Genomic DNA, 12097 nt, shown 5'->3' on the forward strand with positions numbered 1-12097 from the left:
GCTTTTTAAGAAAATGTATGTTTTTATTGTTTGGAATCTGCTTATAAATTGAGACCTGCTGTATTTCCTTACATACTTAAGGAGAAATAAGATTTTGGAGACATCACCTAAATACTGTCTATTGTAAAGGTTTTTATTATAACCCATGTGTGGAGTCACTTATCATGGAGTGAGGGGTTAATGCCTGGTGACTATATGATGCAAAGAGGTTACACAAATTCCCCTTAAAATGTCTGACTCCAATTCGTCAATAAATGGAATCCAACATTTTGAACCTGTCTTCATCCAATCTTCAGATTTAGGTTCTGGAAATATATGCAAATTAAAATAATGTCATCAAAACATAACATTTTGATTACACAAACTATTCGTATTAATGTAGTTAATCAACTGAGGAGGTTTCATGGTGACATTTACCCTAAAGTCAACAATAGTGTCTATTGTTAAAATTCTTTGTAGAAGCTCACATACAACCCTCAACATGCATTTAAATTATGACTATCCTGTCCACCTCATAACCATCTCACACAGCATCTGCCTACAATGTTAATCTTCAGTAAAAAAACATTTTCAGATATTGTCAAAGTAATGCAGGGCAGTTGAAGCCCAATTAAGAGTTGGTGGAAACTTCACGTGTGGAAAAACGTGGAGTGATGGGCCATTCCTCTGGTTCTTCTTCTTCTTTTCATTAGCAATGCACTACTGAAGTACATGCTTAATGACAGGCACAGTGACCGGTGTCTAATGACAGGTCCCCCATTATTGTTATGAATCCAGACAGTAGTGCTGTGGATTAGAGAGTGGTGCGCAGCAGCCGAATGACACGCTGGTAAAGCTGCTGGACGACTGACACAATATTCCTGAGAAAATCAAGAAGAACAAGAATGAGAAATAAAGAGGGGAGTGGTTAGAAATAACTATCATCTCATCACACTTGTATTCCTCCACGTTGCAGTTTTCAAGCATGCCTTTCCAAAGAAGCATCACTTATATCCTATTAGACATTTGTGTAAAATAGTCCAAGTTTCCGTTTTGGCTAAATTCCTTCACTCATGTCTCAGTTGTGAAAATGATTCTTGGTCACAACAAGGCAGGACAACCGCCAAATGTAACTGGATACAATATGCAATTCTGGTATTTTTTTTGTTTCCCCATTAGTTAACTAGACACCAGGGGCGGACTGGGACTAAAATTCAGCCCTGGAAACTGACCCAGTCCAGCCACATGAAATGTCAAATGTTAGAAATCCGCTGTTTATTATTTAAAGTTTTACGTCAGATTCACTCATTTTTCCCTCTCTGTACAGAGCTCCAGTTTGGGCATTGGCCTGTCATCAGATTTCATTTGTAGTTGCTGCTGTAGCGGAAGTTTAGTAAAATTATTTTTGATTAAATACTCCAAATCTCCACAATTGCTTGCTACTTTTTAAGGGCAGTGATGACAGTTACAGTATGAACTGAAGTTGATGCGATTTGATTGGATTGTGAGGCATGACGTAAGCCTCATCTGATTGGTCAATCCCTCCATTTCGGCTAGACTCCTCTCGCAACAGAGTGCAATCTACTGTTTCACCATAACATCTAGAGGGGCGCTGTTTCACTCTTTGTAAAATACTCAATGAGAATGGGGGAGAGACGGGCCGGCAGAATAATTACCGAAACTAAACGAAGTGTTTTTATTTATATATTAATATTATAACTACAATGCAAAAAAACAGGGGAAGCCTGGCTTCTCTTGGTCTCCAGGAGAAAACGCCACTGAGTTCAAGGGATAATTCTCACCCACCTCTTGCCCTGCACTTGTATGTGCCGGTTGAGCTGGTTCTTCCAGCAGCTCAACTCTGTCCCTCATCATGAACGCAGGAGGCAGGCTGTATATCTAAACTCGCGCCCACATCATTCTCTTCATCATCTTGCACTTGTTCTAAGCTGCTGCTGATAGTGCTCGTAGCAGCGCTGCTGCCAAAAAGGTCTGTCAATTTGCGACATTTATATGCTTCACCTGCGAGTGACTTCACCTTTTTTTCTCTTGCCTTCTCGGCCCCACCTTTTTCTTTTCGTTGTATTTTTAACCATGTTTTTTCATTCTCCCTGTCTGCCGCGGCATCTAATCCCTTCGTGTGGCCGGTCTTTTTTCTTCTTCGTGTGTGATTATTTGACATAAGAACCACACAACTGCATTAGCGGCCGCCCTCTGTCGGCCGTCAGCGCAATTTAAATGATGACGTTAAACCTTTTTTTTTTTTTTAAAGTGCCGGCGTCAAAGGCCCTTGACGACCGGCCGTTCTGTGGTTCTCCAGATTCTACAGATGGCCAGTCCGCCCCTGCTAGACACACACTTGGGAAAATAGGGTCCAAGTTTAAACATCTCAGAATGATCCTTTAAGGGAAAGTGCAGCAGAGGGCAAAAGTAAGAATACTGGAAAAACACCCACTAAAAACTCAGAACTTGCGTAAAACACAAACTCACCGAGCTCCGTGGGAGAAGCAGTTGTTACGGTTTGGGTGGAGGCAGAAAAGCGAGGTCACGCAGTAAACACAGCACAACAACATGGACAGCAGCCGTTTCTTTAAGGACATCTTCAGTCTAGAAATACACAAATGCAATTACATTTAAAATGTCCACCACCATCAACAGGAAATGTATTTTGGTGAAAACACGAATTTACAAAGCAGAATAACAACACACTTTTTGTATTCCAAGATCCTGGCTTAAAAGTAAAAAAATCTACATTTCAGAAGTATAAATACATTATTTAGTCTTGGGCCAGATGTACAGGACAGAGGCTCTGCTTAAAGAACCATGGAAGTTAATATTTGTTTTTCTTCTTAGAAAAGATCCAATCACAAAAACAAAGGGCGAATCTGGTTTTGATATCTGCCATTTTTTTTAATTCGGCAGATTAAAAAAATGCAGTCACCATTGGCAGTAGTTTGCTGTCTAAAAACCCTGGAATAGTGCATGATGCCCCTTGATGCCCCGATGGTGATTGTCTCTGACAAATCAAAAGGTCTGCAGTGTTTTGACGGTTCAGCTCGATAGGAACATTGGCTAAGGTAGTGCTTAAGTTCTCAATATAGAAAACCAAAAAAGCGATTTGATTAGAGCTGTACCATGCATTGGCAACTTGGCAAAAATGGAAATACAAATCTTTCTTGTCAGTTAAGTTGTTTTTCAATAAATAAACACAACCCAGAGGTCTCTGATATCACTGAAGCTCAGCTGCAGCCCACATGGGACACAGCAGCTCCTCCAAACATCCCTTTCAAAACATCCTCACCTTAACAATCCTGTTGAGAAGAACTCTTTGAACTCTCCTCCACACACTTGGAAACAGGTCCCAGGTCCAGGTGGATGGCAGAGGTGTAAACAGGCCCCGGGTGCTGCTGGGCACCGGGCACAATAACTGCTGACCCAAGCTTTGTTTTGAAACGCCCTGAAAGGTCTAGCAGGGGTGAATAACATTCCCACATTGTGTGTCTATGGTTTGTTAGGAGGGAAATAGGGAAAGGGGGGCGGGGGGGGGGGGGGGGGTCTTTTTCTCCCAGGTTGCTTTAATAACCCTTACACTCACACTGAACCTGAAGCTGCTCTGCTGGCTGGCGGCTGGGACTGTTTCGTGATGTCTGAAGATGTGTAAACCCATTTTGTTTAACTTTATATGTATCTTTCACACAAATGCCTTAAAATCAACTACTTATTTGAATATAAATGCACATTTTCAAATCATGGCCTTCATTTACAAAATGTCAAGAGACTCAAAATGAACAAAAAATAAACAAGTAAAGAGAGACACAAGGATGAAACAACTCCAAAACATATAACGGCTACAAAGAGACAATACACAACCACAGAGACAACAAAGTGACTTCAAATCAATACAGAGGTTTTCAAAAGTAAAGCACAAAGAATAAAAGGAGACTCAAAAGGATGACAAAAAACCCTCAAATGAGAAAAGACTACTAAAAGTGGCTACTAAAGTCTGTGTATCTTGAGGAGACATGTCTCATTACTTCCTTTGCGGCTGTAACATTTTAAATTACATTATTCATTGTCTCTTATGCGCTAACCTATTATTTAATGTGCCTCAAAAGGACATGAATATCGCCTTCATCAGTGACCGGTCCACCCCAGGGTCTGACCGTACCATGGCAACCATCGTGGTCGAGGGAAACAAATGAATGAGCAAGCATTCTGCGTAGGCACTGGTTTTAAATATGCAAAGGCCTCTAACCTCGATGTGATGGCAGCATGTATTAGCTGTGTCCCCATTTCCCATGGCAATATGGCTAATGTGTTTATTTATTATTTGTGGGGCAATTTAAATGTGTTATTTATCTTTTTTTTCAAGATTTAAATGAAGCTCAGCGCAAGTTCTTTCAGGAAGACTGGGTGTTTATACTTTCACTCCGCAGCTGCTTATAACCAGCTCATCACAGGCGTTCTCTTTAACCTATTACATTTCACCTCATTCTCCAGCAGCCAATCAACGCGCTGCAGCCACACTTTTAAAAGGTTCTCCTCTCTCCTGCAGTCAGCTGTGATTTCAGGTGTTCATGCACCTTATCATAGGCATGTGCAATACATGTTCAAACTAAATGAAGTCTCTCCTGAGTGAAATAAACAACTGCAGTTCTAAATAAAAAGTTAATTGCCTAATATTTTTGTTGTGGAATTAATTAATTTCTTTAAAAAGGCAAAAACATGAAAAAGCTAAAAACACAAACAATTGAATACAATATATTTGAAGCAACTTAATTTAGAAATGGTTGTCAACTTAAAAACGTGTGTTCACAATGAGGGTAATTAAGTACATACAACTTAAAATCCCTTTTAAATCATGCGGTAAAACTAGTTGGAACAACTTAATTTTTTGAGCAATCAACTTAAAAACTTGTGTGTATGCTGCAATTATTAAGTAAGTGGTAATTAAAAACACCTGATTGTAGCGGAAAAGCCTTCTCTCCTAACTCAAATAACTTTGTTGCTTTAAGACAATTTCATTAGAAGTCGTCTTAACTCAATAAACATCGATGCAAACTGTTGATTTTCGTTGTTGAGCCAAAGCATTTGTTTTTAGAGTGCAGATGATTTTAAATGTTTAAGATGAACTAGGATCAAGTATTTATTTATGTGTTGAGGCAGTTCACCTCTTTAAACTATATGCCTTTAAAAGCCAGCTGGAGAATGCATCGTCACAAAGCCGTTCATCTGAAAGAGATTTGTGGTTCTGCAGGACAACACACATCTATAGATCTCAGACTCTGCAGTGCTGCAGAATAAACAAACCAACAGTATATAAAGGAGTTCAACAAATCTAACATAGGCATTGATGCAGCACTATTCCACAAAATGATTTATATAATATGGAACGATATACTGCACAGTTACCACTAGAGTACCCAAAACAACCTCACAAGTAAGGTTTTGAATGCAGGATGTTTATTTATTTTTTTCATTCTGTGGTATCATTATTTTTTCTTCAATAAGATTGTTTTGCTTGTTTTTAGCTGCATGTTGTTGAGATCTTCATAGTATGTTGAATACTTAAAATGAAAGTTAGTTATAATCAAATATAATTATTATTATTATGCCCTATTCCTGTAAAGCGACCTTGGGTCCCTTGAAAGGCGCTATAGAAATCCCAGTTATTATTATTATTATTATTATAATCAATTATATTCTTGTATAACCCACAATGAAAATGCTTCATATTTTAGGGCTTTCTATATTTACAGTATAAACAAAACACAAGTGGTTTGTTAAATTGAGGGTAACGGCCCGTCCACACAGCGGCTTTAGACGAATCTTCCACCGCTTCCACCGCTTCTCTGCCCGTTGACTTTGAATGGGGATGACGTCACTTTGCCTCGCTTTTCGCCGAACTGCATTGTGGGGGAGCGAAGCGAAGATTTCCAGGATTTCCAGGATTCAAAAGTTGAGCAATGTTCAACTTTTGAAGCTGAGCTGGAAGCGTCAGCCAATCAAACGCGTTTATGCAAATCTGACAGTAGAAGCGCTAGCCAATCAAACCGCGTGTAAGCAGGGAGAGCCAGACCGCAGTTCATTTCCTCATTTTCCAAACGAGAAATTACGGTAGCAAATCACCCGGTTCTTTACGACCAGAACTATTAACGGGATACAAACCGGAGGAGCCAGCATGGAGGGAGGTGGCAGAGACAGTGGGGGAAACTGGTAGGTTTTCGCCTGTTTGGGGAGTTTATATATATATATATATATTGCTCGCATAAAATCCCCGGGGTTTTTTGCTTTGTATGTCGGGGGCGGGACATTCATGTGATTGGTTGTTGGTCGCAAAAAATCCCCAAGCTGTCAGACACGCCCAGCTCCAAGATTTTCAAGATTTTTGAAAAGCTGCTGTGTGGACGTACCGTAAGGCCTATAATGATTTATGCCTTACTCTCCAATAAGAGAGTAGGCAGTTTCTTCCCTCTCCTCTCACAGCAGTACACAGGGAGGGGGGCTCCGGACTTAAGGAGAAACACACTAAGGCCCCAATAAGGTGGTTATGTCATAGCCGAGAATAATATTTTGCAGGGGTCATGTCCTTTTCACACAAACATGGGAAGGTGTGTCTTATGCCATAGCCAATAGAATATGTCTGGTCATGTCCAGTCCATCAGAGGCCATGCCCAGTTTTCACAAATATGGGTGTGGAGGAGGTGTCTTAGGTTTCTATATCCTGTTGTTGAGCATAAAGACACTGGCGGATGGGAGGGAGCGAGAGAGAGAGGGGGGTTCCCCTGGTATGCTCTCTCTCGGTAAGCTCTGTCCCTCAGAGCTGGGTTAATAGCTCTCGGTAAGGTTCTCTCAGACTTGGTAAATATCTCTAAAATGTCTTGGTTGAATGCTGAGTGAATTTCTTTGTGAACTGAGTGGAATGATTTGATGGGAGATGTGTTAGTGAATATTAGGCCCGCCACCTGTGAGGAATCTTCGTCCGAATTCATGCGGATAGGAATGGGATTTTGAATGTTATTCCCGCCATCTTTGTCGGAAAACGTGTACGAATATTAGGCCCGCCACCTGTGAGGAATCTTCGTCCGAATTCATGCGGATAGGAATGGGTTTTTGAACGTTATTCCCGCCGTCTGTGTCGGAAAAAAGGTATGAAATTGATGTGAATTGAGTGGGTGAAAATGAAAGTTTGAATGTGCTTTTTATTATCACCGGTCATTTATGAGGAAATGCCTCTAAATTCTATCGGCAAAATTTAAAAATCACAACTGAATTGGGCAGTTGAAATTACAATTTTGGTAATAAATGTAAAACTGTGAATTAAAGTTTCATATTTGAACATGATCACAGCATCATTTAGTTTAGTATGATTATAATGTTGTAAAGAGAGAAGGTAAAAACCCTGAATTAGTTTGGACCTATTTTTCTTCAAATAAACTGATCCCACCTTTTGGACAGGGACAACTTAAAGGTCACATGTCATGGTCCTTTCTACTGATCATAATACCATTGTTGAGGGATTTTACAATAGAAAAATACTATGCAATTTTCCAAACTCACATTGTTTCGCATACAGCATCTCTGTAAACTACGTGTATTCACTCTCCACTAAACGGCTCGTTGGAGCTCTTGTCCCCCTCCAGCCGTTACGTTAAGCCCCCGCTGATTGGTCCAAATTGACCATAGTGTCCCTTGCCCCTTTCAGGAGCCCCACTGGATTAGCTTTGATCTGAAATATGTGTATAACAAGTTTGTTAGCTGGCTTCCCATCTCATAATGTTCACATAGAAACTAGCTGTCAATAGGAAATATCAATCAGAAGAATTATATTTTCATGCAAAATCAGTCACAAAAAGAGGTTGCACATTTAAATGCAGGTGTTGTTATGGCAACGTCAGGGGCCAGACAGCCACATTTACTGCTGCAAATACGTTCAAACATGCTGTCGACACGTAAAGCAGTGGCAACTATGCCACCATTTCAGCTGACTCTTTCTCAGAAATACTGTCACAAAACATCCATATATATTTCAGTGCTAGGTTGATGCTTAGCTAAGCTAACTATGAAACACTTTAACTGGCAGGACTCAGGATCAACTGTGTACTGTAAGGTAGCTTCTAGCTTCATGTCGAACACAGACAGTAAGTCAACATTTCCCAGAGAGCTTTCTTTGAAATCACCAAGTAACGCTAAAAAACACAACATTTAGATTGTATGACAAAGTGTTTATTTAATATATCTGGCTAGCTATAGCTACTTGCTAACGGTTTAGCTTACCCCCGCGATTCAAAGTAACATCAACGCAGCTATAATTTATGCTTTGCTTACATGTTGACATCACTTGTAAGTTTACTGACAGGTACATACCTTGTTCACCTGGCTCAGGTGGTGGCTCTGGGGTTGTTGTGTGAGCCACCACTTGAGAATTGCCATCTTTTTTATTAAAGAAATGTCTAATGCCCATCTTCAGAATCTCCGCGTCCGCGGCTGAAAGTGTAAACACTGTCACAGAGGAGAGGTACGTACCTGTCAGCCAATAAAACACGTTTATTTCCATGCAACTCTCTGATTGGTCTGGTGGCGTCGTCTTGCCTCTGTGTTGCATTCACTGAACATGGGAAATTACAATTCTGCCGTCCGTCCTATAGGTAAAGTAGGTTAATGTATTATATTATTGAGGGAGAATTTGTCCGGGGCTAAAGCCCCGGATGCCTACCCCAGGCGACGCCCCTGGTCCCTACCATTACGAAATAAAAAAATATAGAGTATACTTTAGGGCTAACTAGAAAAGATTCCAGAACAGTTTTAGGGCAAATTAAAACATGACTGACCTGCTTGGAGCTTCAAGTTTACTGAAGCTGGACTCAGACGTGCGACAGCAAAATACACCCCCGGGTACAAAATAAAGGAATGCATAAACAAACAAGGCGGAACCCATTTACATATGAAAATATATAATGTTGGTGAAGTTCATAACAGAAAATAAAGATGTTCAAGTATACAAATAGCCAAAATAAAAAACTCATAGAATAGCAATTTTATTTTAATAAAAATGTCTTTGCTATTTATTGTGGGGGACATTTTGAGTGTATCTTAATATTGGGGGGGATGTGTGCCCTCGGTAGAATTCCAAGTAGCCTATGCTGAACATTGGAACAGTCCTTCGGCGGCACTCAATGACGTAGTATGCTTGAAATAGTGGCTCTGGAGCAGCTTTGCTCGACATTGAGAAACACCCCGTGTCTGAGCTGCAACCACAGCTTCTGTTCGAGCTGACTCCAGAAATTCTGGGAACAAAGAACAAAAACAGTTCTTCAAACTTTTATATATTAGCATTTCCTTTCTTTCCTATGTCGTTGTTTTTTTCACGATATTAAATCGTATGTGTTTTTAAACAGATACCTGGACAAAGTCCTCGGCCTGAATTGAATACCAAAGTTAATTTCCCTCTGAAAGACATCCTGACTCCATCTGCTGGAGAATACATGACATAGCAGCATTTCCTGCTGTTGATCAATCATCCTGTGACGGAGGAGAGAGGAAACCAAAGAGGATTTTGACATTGTTGAAAAGAGCGGAGACGCCATTACAGGATGTGAGATCTCTGCTGGGAGACACTTGGAGGGTTTGAAACACTTGAGAGAAAGGACATACCTTAGTGAGTTTTGCTTTAAAAAGACAACAGAGACCGAGACAAATGGCTGAGAAAAGCCCACTTCTTGAAAGTTTCCTGAGCTGCCATGTGTGTTCAGAGACTTTCAGAGATCCTGTGTCTCTGGGCTGCAGCCACAGCTTCTGTTCGAGCTGCCTGCAGACATTCTGGGAACAAACTAAGAACAAAAACTGTCCTATTTGTAAAAGAAAGTCTTCTAAAGATTTTCCCAGAGTGAACTTTGCTCTGAATGAGCTGTCTGACTCCTTTGCTGGGAGACAGGAAGCTGGATCCTCTGAGACAGAGAAAGGAGAGAAGGAGGTGGAGGTGGTGTGTAGTAAACATCCAGAAGAGCCTAGATTGTTCTGTAAGGATGAAGAGAGAGCTGTGTGTCCTATCTGTGAGTTTTCTCTCCACCGGAGTCACGAGGTGGTTCCTGAAGAACAAGCAGTCAGTGAGCTGAAGGACCTGCTGACATCTGACTTAGGGTCTCTGCAGGACAAGAGGGACAAATACAAAGGAGTGGAGACAACATACAACGAAGTGATTCAAGTGTCCGAGAAGCAGCTGCTGTCCACAGAGAGGCAGATCAGAGCAGAGTTCATCAAGCTCCATCAGTTCCTGAAAGAGGAAGAGGAGTCCAGACTGGCAGCTCTGAGGGAGGAAGAGGAGCTGAAGGGGAAGACGGTCAGCAGAGAGATGAAGAGCATTCAGGAGCACATCTCCTCTCTGTCACACAGTATCTCTGCTGTTGAAGAAGAGCTGCAGAAACACAACGGGCCCTTCCTCAGCAGCTATAAAGCCACTCAGAGCAGAGCCAGAGTCCAGAGCGCACTGTCAGACCCACAGCTGCTCCCAGGAGCGCTGAAAGATGTGGCCAAACACCTGGGCAACCTGTCCTTCAGAGTCTGGGAGAAGATGAAGGACCAGGTCCACTTCAGTCCCGTCCTTCTGGACCCAAACACTGCAAGCAGCTGGCTCTCTCTGTCTGACGATCTGACCAGTGTGAGGCGTGGAGACACATCTCAGCAGCTTCCTGATAATCCAGAGAGATGCAGTAACTCTGCTAGAGTTCTGGGCTCTGAGGGCTTCAGCTCAGGGAGACACAGCTGGGAGGTGGAGGTGGGAGATCACCCTGACTGGAATATAGGTTTGACTAAAGAGTCAGCTGACAGGAAGGGAAAGATATGTGCCTCACCAGAATATGGAATCTGGTGTTTAGCACATCGCAGTGGAAAATACACTAATGGTGATGGTAAGACTCTCAGAGTGGAGAAGAATCTCCGGAGGATCAGAGTCCAGCTGGACTATGACAGGGGGGAGGTGTCCTTCTACGACCCTGAAGACATGACTCACATCTGCACTCACAGAGACACTTTCCCTGAGGAACTCTTCCCATATTTCAGTTTTGGAAAAGCTGGTGATGCTCAAACTGCTGATATCAAAATCTGTCAAACTGAGATTCCTCTGTGACGCTCAGGAGTGTTGGTTCAGACTTTATTCTGACTTCACTTTCCGTCTAGATCTCTTTGAAATAATCAGGATAAGAAACAGATGATCATCAGATCGTAATTTTAGCCTGTAAAATAACTTGATGTGATCATGTTTTAATTACAGTTTTAAACATTATATTCAAAGTCTCAATGTAAAAAAAACAATTAATCGTTTATTGTTATTGTTTATATTTTGTTATACTTTTTTATTGTGTGTTTATAATTTTCTGAAAATCCTTTTTAAATATATTGAGGCATGATCAACATTTTAATCCAAAATCTTTAAATAAATAAATGTTCTGTTTTTCTTTTTAATCAATGTCGTGCAAATGTTTGATTGTGTTTTTTGTGTGAATTCTAATAAAAACTAACAATTCTCTTTTTTTTAACATCTTGTTTCAAGTCAAACATCATTTTTATAGCAGTATAAGATAGGATTTTGTTGCTGTAATGTGAGATTGTGCAGACACTATGGGTGTAACGGTACACGTACCGAAATTATTCGGTACGGGCCCTTCGGTTCGGTGCAGGTGTGTACCGAACTAATATAACGTTAAACGTAAAAAATTGAGAACGTGAACAACTTCTTGGAAGTAATCTCAGGTGCTGCGTCGCAGCATTCAGAGTAATTTGCTCACATTGGGTTCAACGCGCCATAGAGCGAGCAAGTCATTTCATTGGATGAGAGGCATACTATGAGAGCTGGTCAGAGGGATGCGTTCAAATGTAGTCAGTAATTTGAGGAACTGTCGAAAATGAATGGCGAACGCAGATAAAGTTGGGCTCGAAAATCCTCCAGCATCATTGAAGTCTCCGGTTTGGGAACATTTTGGTTTCGCAGTTACGTACAAGGATGACGGACAAAGACAGGTGGACCAAACCAAAGCTGTTTGTCAGCATTGTTCAACTAACATTGGTTACGCGGCTGGCAATACATCAAACTTGCACACTCATTTGAAAAGGCATCACCCGA

General features: G+C 41.1%; 1 protein-coding gene and 1 long non-coding RNA gene across 2 annotated transcripts; one reads left to right on the forward strand and one right to left on the reverse strand.

Moving 5' to 3' along the window:
* Positions 1–63: 63 nt before the first annotated feature.
* On the reverse strand, positions 64–8453 carry LOC139435125 (uncharacterized). Its single transcript, XR_011644399.1, has 3 exons — positions 8347–8453; positions 2470–2586; positions 64–860 (listed from the first exon to the last, which is right to left on the reverse strand). It is a non-coding gene; the product is annotated as an uncharacterized lncRNA (long non-coding RNA).
* A 1019-nt stretch (positions 8454–9472) lies between these two features.
* Positions 9473–11373, forward strand: LOC117458806 (nuclear factor 7, brain-like). Its single transcript, XM_034099476.2, has one exon. It carries the CDS (start codon positions 9677–9679, stop codon positions 11102–11104), a length of 1428 nt encoding a protein of 475 aa, XP_033955367.1. The 5' UTR covers positions 9473–9676; the 3' UTR covers positions 11105–11373.
* Positions 11374–12097: the final 724 nt, after the last annotated feature.

This window comes from Pseudochaenichthys georgianus, chromosome 14 (assembly GCF_902827115.2).
Source record: "Pseudochaenichthys georgianus chromosome 14, fPseGeo1.2, whole genome shotgun sequence".
Lineage (NCBI taxonomy): Eukaryota > Metazoa > Chordata > Actinopteri > Perciformes > Channichthyidae > Pseudochaenichthys > Pseudochaenichthys georgianus.